At 39.9% G+C, this 18681-nt stretch overlaps 1 protein-coding gene across 2 annotated transcripts in view; it reads right to left on the minus strand.

The window, feature by feature from the left end:
* Cenpp (centromere protein P) overlaps positions 1–18646 on the minus strand; it is a 200579-nt gene extending 181933 nt beyond the window's left edge. For both annotated transcript variants that reach the window (XM_055595210.1, XM_055595209.1), the window contains exons 1-4: positions 18259–18646; positions 15935–16107; positions 11779–11867; positions 2435–2523 (exon numbers count right to left, since the gene is read on the minus strand). In XM_055595210.1, the coding sequence (XP_055451185.1) occupies positions 2435–2523; positions 11779–11867; positions 15935–16107; positions 18259–18365 (458 nt within the window). In that variant the 5' untranslated portion in view covers positions 18366–18646. The remainder of the gene's footprint in view (positions 1–2434; positions 2524–11778; positions 11868–15934; positions 16108–18258) is intronic.
* Positions 18647–18681: the final 35 nt, after the last annotated feature.

Genomic DNA, 18681 nt, shown 5'->3' on the forward strand with positions numbered 1-18681 from the left:
CTGCATGCCTGTACCACAGGTATCTTTAAAAAGCCCTGTTAGAGGGCTGGAGAGATGGCTCAGTGGTGAAGAGCACTGGCTGCTCTTCCAGAGGCTCTGAGTTCAATTCCCAGCAACTATATGGTGGCTCACAACCATCTATACTGCGATCTGATGCTCTCTTCTGGCCTGCAGGTGTATGAAGTCAGAGCACTCATGTACATAAAATAAACAAATCTTAGAAATAAAAAAGTCCAGCTAGAAAGTAGGAAACTGAGGCCAGGCAAAAGGAACTTTAAGAAGAGAAAACATGAAGCCTGGCCTGAGCCCTGGCATAGCCCCATATTGCATGATTCATTCAAAAACAAGAAAAGCAGTTCATCAAATTGTTGAAAGGTACTGTTGAGAAGATGAAAAGACAAAGTACAAAGTGGGAAGTACAAGGCACATGCCTGGGAAACGCATGTACGAAGAGATACTTGTTTTCAAAATAAAGAATTTTCAAAGGAATGCTGAGAAAATAAACAGCTAAATCATATAATCTAAAAAAAAAAAGTGGAATGAAACTTCAAAGAGGATAAAGAGTCAGCAACATGTAAACACAGGCAAAATCAGGGAAATGAAATATACTTTTAGTACAGCTTAAAAACAGACAAGAAAAATTATCAAGTGTTGAGCCACACATGGTGGCATACACCTGTAATCCCAGCACTTGGAAGGGGCAAGAGGATTATAAATTCAATACCAGCCTGAGACAGTGAGAACCTGTCTCAAAATATTCACTCCCCAAATTGGGGAAAAATAGCAAGTATTGAGAAGGATGTGGGCAAGTCTCGCACACTGCTAGTGGAAATGCAATACAGTATATCATTTGGGAAAATAGCTTCACAGACTCTTACAAAGTTAAACATGCCCTTGCCATACAACTCAGCACTATCTCTAGGTACTTAGCCTACAGAAGTCCGCAAACCTTTTCTTGAAGGACCTAATAGGAAATGTGAAAGGATTAGAGGCTATATGATTTCCACTCCAATCACCCTACTCTGTCACTATACCATGAAGTCAACTATACACAGAATGTAAAAGAATGGGCATGAACATGTGTCAATAAGATATTTCAAACATTCATTAGTCATAGTTAGCCCATTCTTGAGAGAAATGAACCATCCACACAGAAGCGTTGTACCAGAAAGACTTGGCCAGGTTAGGATTCCAGAGAGAACTATCAGTAACACAGACATGCAAAATGGGGTCAGCTGCTGCTGGAGTACAGGCATGAAGCCTCAAATCTTGTCAGACTCAGAAGCTTTAAATGACTGAGGGGGAGACAGCAAAGCAATAAAAAGAAAAAAAAAATTCGTGGTTTCCAAGAGAGAAGTCATCTGTCTGTGGGAGAGGCCCCTCTTGCCGGTAAGAGAAAGAATAACTGCTTCCGAAAGAGGAGCAGCAGTGAAAGCCCCTGGTTCCGTGGAAAGAAGCATTCATTCGGCCTATGATCGTATGCCAGCACTGAGCAGTGCTGGCACATGTCTGCAAGCTCAACTACTTGGGAAGACAAGGCAAGATGGTCACCATTTTGAGGCAGCCTGTGTAACAGAGTGAGACACCCCCACACGCCCCATAACATACAGAAAAATAATCATCGAAGCAGAGAGATGCCTCAGATGTAAACAGCAAATACTTGCAGAGGACATAAACATGGTTCCAGGAACTCGTCTGGGCCTGTATCTCCAGCTCTAGGGTATCTGGTGTTCCCAGCCTCCTAAACTCATGTGTATACACACACACACACACACACACACACACACACACACACACACACACACACACTTAAAAATAATAAAGATATCTTTAAAATAGTAATAATAATCCCAAATCCAGTCCAAGTGTTGATTAACATTGAATTTGTCTCCCACAGTAACAGCATGATAAAAGGTTGACCACGAGTTACTCAATATTTGCTTTAGTTTGCTTTCCCGCAGGCAATGCCTACAGTTCAAAGATGAACAGCATGCATGCATACATACATACATACATACACATATAGTGACCTTTTCTGACCCCCATAGGTACTGCACACACATGGTATACAAACATACATGAAGGCAAAACACCCATACACACATAACTTTAAAAAAAATATTTTATATCTTTAAAAAACAGAAAACACAATTGTAAAATTGTAAGGAAAAATTTTAAACCCATGGAGTAAAAATTAACCACAAAGTAACAAATTTGTAAATCAGAGGCTGTAGAGACGCCTCAGTGGTTATGACTACTAGCTGCCCTTTCAGAGAACCTGGATTCAATTCCCAGCACCCACATGGCAGTTCACAACTATCCAAAACTCCAGCTCCAGGGGATCTGACACCCTCACACAGACACACAGGCAGGCAAAACACCCATGTACATAAAAATAAATAAGTAATTTTTAAAAATTTGTAAAACAGCTTACCTAGATGCAAATTCACTTAATTCTGAATATTCTGTGGGTTCCATTATTATACTGAGGTCAGTTATAACAGAAGATAATTTCCCTTCAGTCTAAAATAAAGATAAAAAGTTTATGTACAAGAGCAGACTATCTTTTAAACTAGACAAAAATACTTTAAAATATGCAAATAGAAAGTTGATAGGAAATGATAAGATATTGTTATTAAATAACTTAAATCATACACTCAGTACTTACTAAAACCTAAAATTATTTCCAAATTAGTTACTTAAGTTGAATACTGACATTGAATAATGATATTAGGAGAAATGAATTTTTAAAAACGTTCTAATCAAGTAGTAGGAAAAACCAGCAAATATGATTACATAAAATTCAGAATATCGCCAGGGGGTGGTAGTACACACCCTGGAACCACCCTGGAAATAGCTCTATAGATGAGCCCAACCTCAAACTCGAAGATCCACCCGCCTGTGCCTTTCAGAGCTGAATTAAAGGGTGCGCCAGCATATCTAGTGATGCTCCAGAGACATTCTTACAGCTCAAATTTTAAAAAGATAACATAATTAATAACTGGGCAAAGGATTTGAATAGACATTTCTCCAAAGACAATATACAAATAGGCAGTAACCAATTGATGAAGAACATATTGTCATTACTGTTCTTAAAACAAATAAATATATACAAACATGCATACACATATATGTACAATATGGATCCTTGCAAACTTTAGCTGTGCTGTCAACTTTGAAAAAAAAAGTATCTCAGTTTGCCATACTGAGTTGGCACTATACAGAAATTAATAGCCATAATGGTCTGAGAATGTTAAATTTTTCCTATCTGTATAGGGTTAATACATTGTTTTAAAAATGTAAGTTCTTACCTACGTGAATTTGATCATAAAACTAAAATAAACTTAACCCCCCAAACCAAACAACAACAAACCCCCAAACAAAAGACAAATAGGCAGTAACCACAGAGGAAATGATGGACATATCTGCCATTATCTAACAGTTCCATCTGATCTAGTAATTGTATTCCTAGTCACACAGCCGATAATCTGTATAAATCTGTATAATAAAGCCGATAAATCTGTATATCCACTTAGAACCTTCACAGGAGTGCTTAGAACAGCAGTAGTCATACTACCCTGAAACAGAAACAACTTCACCAACTGCTGAAATGGACGAAAAGTGGTACATCCACACATAGGATATTATGTAACCCCCCAAAAAGTACTAACACATGCTATACCAAGGATGAGCATACACATAAATAAATGTACATACATATGTATGTACAATATGGAGCCTTGTAAACTTTAGCTGTGCTATCAACTTTGAAAAAAGAGCTTCTCAGTTTGCCATGTAATTGAAACACGATAATAAAAAAAGAAACCAGATACAAGAAACCAAACATTATGATTCAATTTCTATGAAATGCTCACAGTGGGAAAATAAATAAAAAATAGATAAGTGGTATTTTAGGGCTGAAAAAAGGAGGAAATAAAGGGTTTATCTCAATGAAGCTTTATCTTAAAAAATTGTTTTAAGGAAAAAAATAGAGAGTTGAAGTAATTAACAGCACTTGCTGCTCTTGCAGAGAACCTGTGTTCAGTTCTCTGCATCCTCACGATGACTCACAGCCTCTTTAATGCCAGTTCCATGGGATCCAATGTTCTTCCCAGGATTCCAAGCACAAACATGGTGCACATTCACATAAAGTAAAATAAATAAATAATCTTTAAAAAGAAAGAAAAACAGAAAGACGCGCGCGCGCACGTATGTGTGTGTACTAGATTTTTGGCCTTTTATCTACTGACATAGGCAGGTCAGTTTGGGATTTATTGCCCCAACTCACACATCTCTACAAGGTTATAGATTCTGCTTAGCCAGGGTGAAGGTGACTCCAAAATACTGTTTTCCATCCCTACCATGCCATCGCTACTGTAACCATGTCACTCCTGAATTGATAAAAAAAAAAGAAAAGGCATTATAAATACCATGGACGTCCACTTCCTTGAAGCCTCAGGTCATGATCTTCTATCATGTTCTTTTAATAGCAGGTCTCAAACAGACTCTTATGATTTAAGAACTATGAATAGAACTCTTAAAAAAAAAAAAAAAGGTCCTAGGGTCAGCTCATACCTGCAAGTCCCAGTATTCAAGAGTCCAAAGCTGGAGAACTGGCACAAGTAAGTGGCCAGCCTGGACTACACAGTGAGTTCTAAACCAGCCCAGGCTACAGTGTGAGAGACCTTGTCTCGACCTTACCCCTAACACTTTGCCACCAAAAATATTTAGAAAGATACTAGTCTTGCAAACTGTAAATACTTTTAAGGCAGGAGTCAGTTTCCCATAGGCAATAAGAGAAAAGGTCCATGGTCAATCTGCAAGATGGTCAAATAAGCATGGGTACGAAAGAGTGTAATTCAATCAACAGCCAACATGACACAAGACAAGATTAGGGACCAGCAACAACTACACGGTCAGCGACCTGTAATGCCAGCCAAAGTTAGTGGCAGCCACCAGACCTGATAAGGTTGGCAGCTGACAAAGAAATTTAAAAATGGACAGAAATGGGCTTCAATGGGTGATCACTACCATATTGGGCAAACAACATGTGATCACCTCCAGGTGAGCCAGGGAGCTATTTGCAGAGCCTCCTGGCTCTGTGTCTGCTTTGCCCAAACGATATACCTAGAGACAAACCAAGCTGTAACACAAATTATCTCAGTCTTTGCCCAGTTTCTGTCGTTAAGTCCTAGATGAAGTCTCTAGACACCAGCTTAGCACTTTGTTCCTTTCTCAGGAGACTTCACAGTTTGAGGAGTTGCTCTAATTTTTCCATAATGTCTCATTTTTCCATAATGAATCTGCTTTGACTTTGCTTATTCCTCCTTTATCTGCAGTTTTTTTATTGATGTGAGATAAGGAACTTAAGACACTGTCTCAGGTTGACTTTTGGTGACTGTTGATTAGTAATCACCCTAGTACCTGAGTCAAGCCTTTCTGGCCGACTTTAAAAATGGGCACCATCATGAAACAAAATGTATTAGGTATTCAATGTTTGTGTTCAAATATTCAAATAAGCATATTATCTTTGAAGCCTGTGATGATGAAATTATATTATGTACATTTTTAAAGTGGCTACTTTTTAGTAGTTTTGTTCACAGAGAGAAATTATGTAAACACACTTTAGCATCCTACAAACTCCCACCCATCTGACTTACACTGCAAAGACTGTGGAAAGCTGATACTGTCTGCGCATTTGTTCTGAAGGTTTTAAAACTCTTCACAAGCACTGCAGTGCTGACAACACCAGGCAGTCAACTGGAGGAAACAAATTCTATGTTCCAAACACCTTTGACAAGGACTGCATCAATAGAAGCAATGACTCATACTCTCTATATAGATTTCTCAATCTTTCTTTCTAACATTCTACTAACAGAACTTAGCTAGTTTTATGTCGGCTTGACAGAATCTAAGGACAATGAGCTGTAAGCAATTTACTGAATTAGTGATTGATGTCAGGGGGCCCAGTCCACTGAGGGTGGTGCCACCCCTGGGCCGGTAGTCCTGGGTTCTATAAGAAGGCAGGCTGAGCAAGCCATGCAGAGCAAGGCAGTAAGCAGCACCTTCCATGATCTCTGCACCAGCATCTACCTTCAGGACTCTGCCCTGTTTGATTTCCTGTCCTGACTTTCTTTGATGATGAACCGTGATATGGAGGTATAAGCCAAATAAACCCTTTATTCGCCAAAGTTGCTTTGGTCATGTTGTTTTATCACAGCATTAGTAACCCTAATTAGGACAGGCACTTTGGTTAAAAAATTATATCAATATTTATTATGTGAGTATAAGAATTTCTAAGACTGAAATGTGTTATTTAAATCTTTTATTTTTTTGACAGCTAAACATCTCCCTCTAGTGGAATGTTTGATTTCAGGAAAAAAAAAAAAGAAAAAGAAACCCCCTTCCCACACACACACACACACACACACTAACCTGTTGCTCGATCTTAACTTTTTTTCCTATCAAGTTCAAAAGTAAAAATGTATGCAATAAGTCAGGTGGTAGGTGCACAGGTCTTTAATCCCAGCACTCGGAAGGCAAAAGCAGGCTGATCTCTGAGTTGAAGGCTAGCCTCATCTACAGAACTACAGACAGCCCAGGCTACCCAGAGAAACCCTCCCTCAAACAAACAAAAACAAACAACTCCGTTTGATTTAGTTTGCTTTTCTGTTGTTGTGATAAACACCATTTCCAAAAGCAACTTGTAGGAGTAAAAAGGTATGTTACACTTTCAGGTCACTCAGGGCAGGAACTCAAGCAGGAACTCAGCAGCAATGGTGGAGGAATGCTGCTCACTGGGCTGCTCACTGGGCTGCTCACTGGGCTGCTCACTGGGCTGCTCACTGGGCTGCTCACTGGGCTGCTCACTGGGCTGCTCACTGGGCTGCTCACTGGGCTGCTCAGCTACATCTCTTATACAGTTCAGAGCCATCTGCCTAGAGATGGTGTCATCATAGTGGGCTGGCCATCCACATCACTCATCAATCAAAACAATTCCCACAGACAAGTGCCCAGGCCAATATGATCTCAAAATTCTTCTCTCTTCCTTTCCAGGTGACTCTAGGTTATTTAAGTTAACAATAAAAACTAATCAGCACAATAGTAAAAGGACTTTAGAAGCTAGCTAAATTTATCCGTCAAACTAAATTTAAATGTCTACTTCCTTTGGCAGAGCAATTCTAATTTTTTCAGGATTTACTTTAAGCGTGTGAGTATTTTGCCTGGAAGTATATGTGTATGCCTGGTACCCTCAGAAGTCAGAAGAGAGTACTGATTCTTTAGAATTGTAGTTTCAGATAGTTGTGAGACATCATGTGGTATCAGGAACTGAGCTCTGGTCCCCTGCAAGAGCCATCTCTTTAGCCTCTCACCTAGTATTTCTATAATAGAAAGACTTTTAGAAACTACACAGAGACTCTAATCCAAGTACTCAGTAGGCTGAAGCAGACAGAAGATGAGTCAAGGCCATGCTGAACAAGGTTCATGGCAAGACTTACCCCTCATCTTCCCCTGCACCATATACATACAAACACACACCACTTAAGTAAGAAACTAATAAAAAAAAAAAAAACCCACTTCATTTTATCAGAGTTCTAAGTAACAAAGAAAAATTAAAAGGGCCTTTGTCTCCTTTCTTTCCAACCAATAACTCCTTCCTGTATAATAACTCCTATATATAACTCCTTCCCTAAGGTCCTATTAATTCCACAGCTACCTGAAATTCTTTCCAAAATCTTACTTGGTAGTGATTCTTTAATAAGAGTCTTAACATTTAAAAGGCTCAAGGAAAATGAGTGCTCTCAACAGAGCCAAGCATGCTTTTCTGCAACACATTGTTAGCAAAACCAAGTAGTCATCAAATGCCTGCGTAATTTTAAACGTGAACAACAACAATACCCATCTTTTTGGGTATTCAGTCGCAGTATTCAGTCTTTTCAGAATGCCAACAGTTCCTTTCACATTCTTTCACATCCCTCTGGTACATAAAGTAGACACCATTAGTTGTGCCTAATGCCTTCTTGCCCTGAAATTTCACTGGCTTATGGTGACAAAAGTATGTAACTAAAATGAAGTTAAAATACTGTAGTTACGGACTGGAGAGATGGTTCAGTGGTTAAGAGCACTGTCTGCTCTTCCAAAGGACCCAGGTTCAATTCCCAGCACCCACATGGCAGCTCACAACTGTCTATAATGTCAGTTCCAAGGGATCTGACGACTTCAAACTAATGCACATAAAATAAAATTAAATAAATAAAGAAATACTGTAGTTTGAGTCCTCTCTTAGGCCAGCCCAACTAATGAGAACACAACAAATGTTTGGGCACAACACATCCTGAAAAGCACAACTCCACTTAACTCCTTGCTCAAATCAAACTCAGGAGAGTCTGTTTTCAATTGGATTTGTGCACAAGCCTTGCAAGTACAAAACCTTTCTCCAGATAAACCCTGAAATAACTGTGAAAGACGTGAACACCTATAGCAGAAAATGCCTGTAAGGCCAACAGGATACCAGAGTTAATTCCCAGAGTACAATTCTTGACTACCGAAGTCCTAAGAGAAGAAGCTAAACCTGGCTTTACAATACCCCCAAGTTGCCCTAGGTTATAGTCTGAGCCCATAAACGGATACTACATAAATGCAGGAAAACAGATGGCAAAGCACGAATGAGGTGAGGATCACACTGGCCAAAACCAAAGAAAATTCAATTGGTCAGACTATATAATTATTTACAATGGGAAAAACCTAAGAGTCTGTAGGTCACAGAAAGTAAAACACGGATAGCCTTAAAACAGGCTTCCAACATGAATGACATCATCAATCTGGGCTCATGCTCCAGTCCTGTCTTTGACAGAGATCTTCATGGCCATACAGTGCTGTCTCAGTGACCCTGTACAGCCCTAAGGGTTGGTGCCCATGGGGATCAGCATAACTTACATAAGATCACTCACCAATTATGCCTAGACATATGAAAATGTTAACTGTTGTGTGAGCCAAAGTTCCCAGAAAGAAGCCACACTTTCAAGAGGAAACCTTCTCCAAGACTGATTAACCCATTAGAGCTTCAAAGATTATAGAGAGTTTGGAATGTTTCAACTCCAGAGCCAAATTACAATTTGTCCTGGGCTACCTTTAGTCCCCTAAATAGCCATTCCTTACCTTCCTCTGTATTGGACCCAACATCCTGTGGCTAGCATATAAAAACTTTAGAATCTATTAACTTTTAACAGAGCACTAGCTTCCACTAACCCAACAGCTAAGAATGTCATCAGACAGCAGTGAGGCCTATAACTGACATCTCCCCACTTTACTGTATCTCCTTAGACATGAGAATTGTATTTTTGAATCAACAAATGTATTTTGTTCAATGGATATTTGAAATGCCACATTGCATTTTTTTTTTTTTTTTTTTGTCACATTGGTTGAACAAAACACTGATGTGAGTGAATTTTGGAAGCTCTGTCATCAGAAGAGAACTAGATACCCCACAGCCCATTTTTTAGCCTCACCCTATTCCTGCCCCAGGCCCGTGATAGCAAATGACATTGACAGCAAAGAGCAAAAACTCAAAGCTTAGGTACCTGGACCTCATTCTTAGACTTGTATTATATGGCTCTCTAACATGTAATGACACAGGGTACTGACTCAGTCACTGACTTCTTCCTATACAAAAGAGTCACAAACTGGGCATTGTTTAATGGCTATGGAAACTGACTAGAACAAAGAATCCTGGAACTTGAGACAAGTGCTTGAATATAGCTTGTCTATAGAACCTGAGGTGACAACTGCCTTTCCCCACTTCATCCATCTGATGACCTGAGGCTAAGACAGTCTTTCTATCTTTCCTGGCTCTGTTCTTTGTACAAATTTCTTGTAAGCCCAGAGAGCAAAAATCAAGTGGCTAAAACTTCTGCTATCAAAGCATGTGCCCAGCTTGGTTGGCTCTCAAAATTATGGCTAGATTCGAATCTTTTCTGAGGCATCCTCTGGCTGTTTCACCTAGTCTATCCCAGCCAATGGAGTTATGTATGACTCATTATTCTGTCTGCTTCATTATCTTAAAGAAAATCTAAGCCACAGGCACGTCCTCCTTGTGTTGTTCACTAGTCCAGAACAACCTGCAGCATCATCCTACCTCAAGAGTCTTTCAAGATGGCTGTGGTTCCAAGATGACACAAGAGGCCCTACACATGAATACCCACTGGCTCCCACATTCCTGACACATGCAAAAGTTATAATATTTTTTGTTGTTTCAACATGATGCGTGAGAAATTTGTTACACAGCAAATAATTAAAAGAAAAGAGCTTGCCTATAATAAGAACTTTTCCTGTTTTAGTTTCTGTCTCAGAGGGTTACTGCCTCTACCAGTTAACCTAGGCCTAGTCCTGAAGCTTCAAGGCTCCCCACCATCTAACCCAGGCGTAGGATGCTTTCAGCCTCTGAGACTTACTGCTGAATGAGCTCATCCTTTCTTGTTCTTACTGAGATCTGAGCTGACTGATTCAACTCAGCTGTTCTGGCTCAACTCCTCTCCTAACTGACTAATTCAATGTGGCTTCTCTCTTGGCCCCTAAATGGCTCTGCTTAGCCTTAAACTAACTCAAGCAATGTGCTCCATCTCCTGGCTCCTTCTCATTCTCTGGCTCATTCGGTCTTCACCTGAGTTCTCTCTCTCTCTCTGCAACCTGTCTCTCTATTACTGTCCAGGTAAAAACTGCTTTCTCTTTCTCTGCATTGCCCCTTCAATAGTTTCCCTTTCTTCCCTCTTCTCATGAGAGTTGGGCATATCCTATTCTGTCAAATATGTGGAGAGCTGCTTGTTTGTCAAGCTGCTTTGATACCGAGTATTCAGCGAAAAACATGTTTTCACCCTGGCCTTCTCCTTGAGACAGAGACAGGTTTTGCCAAGTTCCTTTAACTTGTTTATGTGACCTTGGATCATATCTGTTACAGGGAAGTAGTTTAAGAAAACAAGTTTGGCATTTCCATGAACTTCTTTTTTTGTATTGATGTGACTTGTTTTGCTTTGCCTATAAAAAGGAATTGTAGAGTAAACTCCTGGCTGCAGTTTTTACTGACAGCCCTCTCTAGCTGATCCAGTATGTTTTGCTTTATTTTTTTTCAAACCTCACTCCCCACTCAGGTACTGTTCAACTTTGCTCAAGCACAAATCTTTCTCTGATTTGTCATCTTTTCTGTCACTCAATTAGGCATCACTTCCAAACATGAGTGCTTCCTTCTAGGAACTAGCTTTACCTTCATCATTTGGGGTTAAGGTGTGTACCACCATACCTGGACCTAAGCTTTTCTTAACCTGAAACTTGTTCTGTACCAGGCTGGCCTTGAACTCAGGTCTGCTTCCCTCTGTCTACTGGATTAAAGGCATGTTTATATTCCAGCCAGATCACACAGACCTAGAAGGCCTTTGGATGTGATCTCTTGCCAGAACAGCCAGGTTCTGAATGAACATTCCTCTACAGTTGCTCATTAGCTAACTGCTAATGGCATGCAAAACTACGTCCACAACCTCAGAGACTTCCAAGTGAGGCCTAAAACCATCTCCTACCTGGCCTAAAATAAAGCACTTATAGGCTCAACACCAATTCCATCATATTCAGTTGAGAGGATACTCTTTAAAATTTCATATATGATACAAATGTGCTAAAAGGAACCCTGGCTTCTGCACTTTTCCTCATCTCAAACACTGTAGCAGATAAGTATATGCAATATTTCTCATAGGGAAAAAAAAATCTGTTATCATCACAAGCTCTAGTTACCTCAATTTCCAGAACCTGAAATTCCAGTTGAAATGTAACCATGTTGCAATTTCCTGATAATCTGTGTCTCTGTAGAACTTTCTTTGTATCTGTTAATAAGAAAATCAAACATTTTATTTAAAAAAATACTTTTCATTAAATACTTAAGTGAATGTCTACTTGTGAATAGATGTATGAAAATATACATTAGTAATTGCTTTAGAAAATCTGGAGCATCATGTCAAAGTAACTGACCTTATAAAATATGATTACTAAAAATTTATAATTTCAAGTTATCAAGTATATTAATGGTTAATAAATAGAAATACATACATACATGTATTTATGTATGTGTGTGTGTATATATATATATAAATAAAGTGATTAAGATTTATTTAGTATTAGTGTGTGTGTATATATATACGTTTATTTAATATTAGTGTGTGTATATATATACTAATACTAAATAAATCTGAATCACTTTAACTTTTATATATTTTTATTTTCATTATTTACTTATTTCTATATAGTTCTTGCTGTCCTGAAACCCACTATGTAGACAAGATTGGCCTCAAACTCAGAGATCCGCCTGCTTCTGCCTCCAAATTACTGGGATTAAAGGCATGTACCACCATGCCCAGTCTTTAATTTTGTGGCTGTGTATGTGTGATGCATGTAGAGGTCGGAGGACAGCTTGAATGATCAGTTCTCTTCTTTCAGAATTCTGCTAGTTTCAGGGAGTAAATTCCGGTCATTATTAAACTGTGTTAGTACCTTTATTTGCTGAGCCATCCATCTTGCCTATCTGTTTGAATGTTTTTCAATATTAATTTGTTGTTTGTACAGGTTTACCTTGACATTACTGTAATCACCACACTTGTACCACAGTAATATTACCTGTTTTTTCTACAGTTTCCAAACAACCTCAAGACCATTATAATCATATATAGAGTGTTATTTCTAGCCCCTGGCTCCTTATATACACCTGACTCTAATATCAAGACAAAGAAGGTAGACTCCTGCCAGGAAGAAGTTACTTTTGTCCTAAGCTATTAATACCCCAATCTTTCTAATCCACATTTCAAAGATTCAATTGGCATTTACCAATACCCAGAACCAGACATCTATAAGCTGCACTCTGCAATTCCAAATCTTCATGCCTCTTATACTTTTGTTTCATGGCCTTTGTGGCTGGTCTCACAAATTACTACCAAGTTGTTTCAAGAAATTGCTAAAAACGATCAATTCAACCTATGTTTAGCTTTTTTAACCCTCAAATTTCCACTAACGGTGTGCATGGTGTTACCCATCTTTAATCCCAGCAGTGGACAGAAGCAGGCAGAAGCAGGTGGATCACAGTGTGTTCCAGACTAGCCAGGGCTAAAGAGATAACATTTTTTTTAATAAAAATAAATAAATGTCATAAAAATGAGTTTAAATGGAATGTTTGAAATATAAGAAGCATAATTGAAATGCTTAAAACACAATAATCTTAACAGCTCAATCATTTTCCATGTGTTTACTCATATAACCAGCACCCAAATCAAGATGTACCATTTATAGTACCTTGTAAGTTTCTTTTACCTTTTTTCACAGACTATACCTGATCTCCCAAGAGGGCTGGAGAGATGGCTCAGAGGTTAGGAACACTTGCTGTTTTTCCAAAGGCCCTGAGTTCAATTCCCAGCAACCACATGGTGGCTCATAACCATCTATAGTAAGATCTGGTGTGCAGGCAGAATGTTGTATAAATAATAAATAAATCTTAAAAAATTATTCTGACTACATGGAGGTATATAGTTTACTAATGAAGTTCTTTTCAGGAGGACACAATTCTACAAAGATAGAGACCAGGAAAAAAAGGAACACCTTCATTTTGGAAGCTGGAAACCAGATCGATGAATTAGGTAAGTAAGATAAGGTAAGATCTAAGAGAATTGGAATCTAATGCAACAAGGAAAACACAGAAACAAGTCCATTTACATAGGATGTCAGAGAGGCATTCTGAATTGGGCTACCAATTGCTCTACAGGTGGTGATAAATTCAGACTGCTGGATGTGGTTGTACACACCTGTAATCCTACCACTTGTGGGGCTGAAGCAGGAGTATTAGGAGTTTGAGAGCAAAACACAGAGGGAAGGAGAAGGAATATCCAATTTTGAAACTTACTATTAAGCGATTATAATCTAGACAATGGGGTGTTGGCAAAAGTATAAGGTAAACAGATAGAAAGGACAAAATAACCAAGAAATACTCAGAAATATAGTAAACTGATTTTTGATAAAGAAAAAAAGGCAATCAATGTAGAAAAGGTACTACTCCATTTGAAAAAATATGTTGGACATCTGAATGCAGAAAATAAATCTAAACACTGACTTCTCAACTTTTATAAAATTTCAAAACAGACCACAGATATGTCAGCATTTCTCCTGACACAACTGTCCCCTAACAATATCTTCTGCCCTAAATGCCTTCTCTTCTCGTTCTAGACATACATAATAAAAACAAAAATACAGGATTCATAGAATAGAATACTGAAGAAAATCTAGGTAATTTGGGGCGTTGTCAGTAAAAATCAAAGGACCAGACTGGTGAGAAGGCTTAGAGAAGTCAAAATGCTTGGCATCATGTAGCTGGTGCTTGCTACTTTGTGAGCTCTTTCTTCCACCCATTTTCTTCAACCCTTTCAACCTCCTAACACTAGATATTAGAGAAAAAAGGATGAAGAGGAAAGAAAAGAGATCCCTGAATAAATTCAGGGGCTGGAAAGGAGACAATGTTATCATTAGACTACTTCCTGCTGATTAAGTATCAAGTTCCTTGGTGAAAGTTTAATCTTTCTTGTCAGGATATCTAATTTCTTCTTGTAGTTTCTTCTTTGTGTATGGCTACTTAACAGCAATCAATAACCAATCTATGGGATCTAGCATTTATATGCCCTCTGAAAAGTTCCCAGAATTCCTCCCAGAAACAACCTACAGCTGGCACAACGAGGCCTCTGCTAGAGCCTGAGGGAGACCATAGTCAGCTGCTGCAAAGCAGCCCCATACCCCACACCCAGGATTAAGATGAAAACATTCTTTTAACAGCTGCATGTTTTGTTGTTGTTGTTGTTTTAAAGACAGGATTTTTCTGTGTATCCCTGACTGTCCTGAAACTCTCTCTGCAGAGGCCTCAAACTCAGAGATTCCCCTGCCTCTGCTGGGATTAAAAGTGTGCACCACCATTGCCTGGCTCAGAGAATTTATTTTTCATTGTGATAAAGTTTATTTTTCTAGAAAACTGGGAATACATGGGAGCACAAAGAAAAAAAAAAAAAAAAAAAAAAAAAAAAAAACTATATGCCACTACCCAAAGACATTTGTTTTACTAAAAAATTCTAACATTTTCTCCTAGCCTCTTTCCTTTGAATACCAGTCACCAGAATGCATTCATACTACATCTCATTTTAATACATGTGTTTTGCCATTGTGTAATGTAGAGACCAGCATATGAAATCATCACTTAATAATTATCATTCATGTTTAGAATTATTAAAAGAAATAGAAGGTACTGTAGGATGAAGTTTTTTAGTGAAAATCACCTGAGAGTAAAATTCACAGCAAATTCACACACAAAAAAGTCACTTAATTTGAAAAGACTTGTTAAATTTGAACAGACTTTTTATTTGTTTGTTTGTTTCCCTGTGTAACAGCCTTGGCTGTCCTGGAACTCTCTTTATAGGCCAGGCTGACTCCAAACTCAGAGACTGGCATGCCTCTGCCTCCTGAGTCCTGGGATTAAAGGCATGTACCACTACAGCTGGTACCCAATTAATATTTTTTTTTAACTAAAAGGTAAGGATACAGCTACGGGATAGATCAGCTGGTAGAGTTTTTGCCTTTTAAGCATGAGGACCTATATTAGCTCCTTGGAATACAGACTGAAAAGGGGGCGGGGCAGGGAGAAATCTGCAAGGAGTTGGAAGGGAAGGACCGAGAGCTGTAGGGCCAGCTAGCCTGGAGTACGTCATGCAGTAACTACAAGAGAGACTTTGCCTCAACAACATGGAGAGAGAACAGACCCCTGAACGTTGGCCCGTGATCACCATAAGCACACTGTGATGAGCACACCCCACCCCAACACACACTCATAGTAAACTTTAAAAACCACAATCAGGTTAAAAATAATGCTTACCCTTTTCTGTCACTTCAGTGTTTACAGCGTCCTCGACCTTGGAATAGTTTCTTATATTGATGCCAGTAAGTTTACTCAGAAATGAGAGTTCAGATCTTAAACGTCCAAGCTGACTTTCCAGGTCTGTCAAGGATCTCCCAGAATCTGACTGGGAAGTTTTCTGAAATGATTTCCTGAAAAGCAAGTATCAGAAACAGTTACTTGACAACCAGTAAAGGACTGACTATGTAATTTTTGCTCTAGAATCCACCCCTAGTCCAAAGGTGGGGCTTCCAGAGAACCCAGTTTTCTCTCCAGTAACCACATGGTGGCTTACAACAGTCTGTAACTCCAGTTCCAGGGGGTCTCATCCCTATTCTGGCCTCCAGTGAGCACCGGGCACACGTGTAGGATACAGACACATATGCAGCCAAAACAGGGACAGTCTGAGGCTTGTTGAGCTTAAAACTTCCCAAGTAAAATGGCAGACTATCAGCTGCCTCTGTATGACCTGATGAAGAAGTGTCATGGTAAAAAAAATAAATAAAATAAGCTCTATTCCAAGAGAAAACACTTCAGAAATACAGGAAAAATGGAAATCATATTAAGCAAAAAAGATAAATACTAGTTTTCTTTTCTGTGAAATCCAGATTTAAAGTTCTCTGTGTTGTGTGTGTGCGCATGCACGAATGTGCTGCCTGTCAATCCAATCAACCATTAAGATAATTTTAAGAGCATCTTGGAGGATTGGCAAGATGGCTCTGCAGGTAAAGTACTTGCTGCACAAGCCTGACACTGAAGTTTCATCCCCATTAGAAGGCGATAGCTGACACTTCAAAGTGTCTGTTCTATACTCTCAACTCAGTATACATGCTATAGACTCAATAGATATGCTATAGCAAACACAAACAACAATAACTTTAAAACATTAAGTACATTTCTCCATCTTTCGTCATCACAGCGAGAAAATTTTCACATTAAATCCACATATTTTGGACTAATGTCTTCCCTAATCAGACTCTTAACTCTCAACTCCATTACTGAGGAGCCCAGATTAAACAGATCTACTATATATCATACAGGCTTACATTGACATCTTGTGGTGAGTGAGGAAACTACTTTTTCACACAGTGCTTCTGAAGCTTTTAAGTGTGCATACAAAAGGTATAGCTGCAAGCTGTCTTGATAAAATATAAATTCCAATTCAGTAAGAACGGACAGAGCCTGGCAGCCTCACCAACTCCCAGGTTATCCTAATGTTTCCAATATGTGGGTCACACCTGAGTCCGTAGCAAGGGTCTCACAATTCTTGTGAAAGAGTGCATATTGGCCAGTGCACACACATTTCCCTCATTCTTTCATCAGTCACAACTTTCTCTTATTTGATTTTCTTCAGGATTCTCCACATTTTTCTGCACGCCTAAGGTACTGTTTTGCACAGGAAAATCTCATTCTCTGCACCTGCACCAAATCATACCTAATAAAATAAAGTTTCCATGTTTAAGATACTAAATTACTGTAATTTCCAGCCTTCCTTCTTTCTTCTTTGAATGGAGAAGAATGCCTGGACTTTGGATTTCTCCAGGACCTTTGATAACCTATTTAACTTCTCTGACACTCAGGCTCATTACCTTTAAAGAAGGTTACAATAGCACCTAATCCAGAGGATTATCACACTCCCCTAAAGATGGTATTAGCCACATATCAATTTACTTCACCTAAGCCATTTGTCGTAGGTAATTTCTGCCATTAAATATCCTCCACCCCCACTGCCACCACCACGACAGTCCATGGTCCTTGTCCATGCGAGGCTGCTCTGCCACGGGAATATATGCTCCCAACCCTTATTAGCATAATACAGAAAAAATCAGGATCACTTAACTATGTTTAGGTGACCCACAAAAAACAAATCCATGAAACAAGAGTTAGGGAATGCCTCCATCACCGGGGCTAAGGGCTGGGGAAGAAGGATCATGAGTTTGAAGTCAAGTTGAGCGAATTCCTGACCCACTCAGTAACAATGTCTCCAAAACCAATCCAACTAGATACTGTTTCCCCAAGGCAACACCGCTTAAAGAAAAGCAAACCTTTCCCCCTTCGATTCTCATCAACTGAGCGAAACAACTCTTAAGAAAACAATTTTCGGCTGATTATAGCCAAGCCATAAGCCCCAAACGCAGTGCTCACAGAGTCGACACTGATTCAAGTTCACATTTCAGGGGTTCTCCCAATGCACTATTCAGCACGGCGCGTGCCGGCAGTCGGAGCCCAGAACTGTCAGGAGGTTGGCAAGTCAGCCGGGTGCGATGGTGCGTGGGCCCGAAGGGTGGACAGGAGCCACGTACCGGGCTCCGGACGTCTTCTCCACGGACTTCTGCAGCATTCTGCACTCCCGCTGCAGCGCCGCGACCTCCGCCTCCAGTACGCGCAGTTCGCGGGTCTCGGGATCCATGGCAGCACACGCCCAAGCCCGCAGCCGAAGCCTCGGCACTCAACTGTCTGGGAGCCTCGCTCGCCGGGCGCTTCGAGCAGCGCGCGCGCTCCGGGGCGGACCGTGCGGGAGCTCGCGGGGGTGGCGGGGTGAGGCTGTCGGCCACGCGCGCCCTCCCCCGCGGCTCAGCCAGCGTTCCAGATCCCCACGTCCCTCAGGACGTCCTGGGTGCTGTCCGGACGCTCCGGACTCTTCTGAGAGTTGGTTCGCTCCAAATCGAACGTGAAGCTCCGCTGGTCGGCCACCCCTCTAACGGCCTCTGGGATACCCGGACCCT

Source organism: Psammomys obesus, unplaced genomic scaffold (assembly GCF_907164565.1).
Source record: "Psammomys obesus unplaced genomic scaffold, mPsaObe1.curated_primary_1811, whole genome shotgun sequence".
In the NCBI taxonomy this organism is placed as follows: Eukaryota; Metazoa; Chordata; class Mammalia; order Rodentia; family Muridae; genus Psammomys; species Psammomys obesus.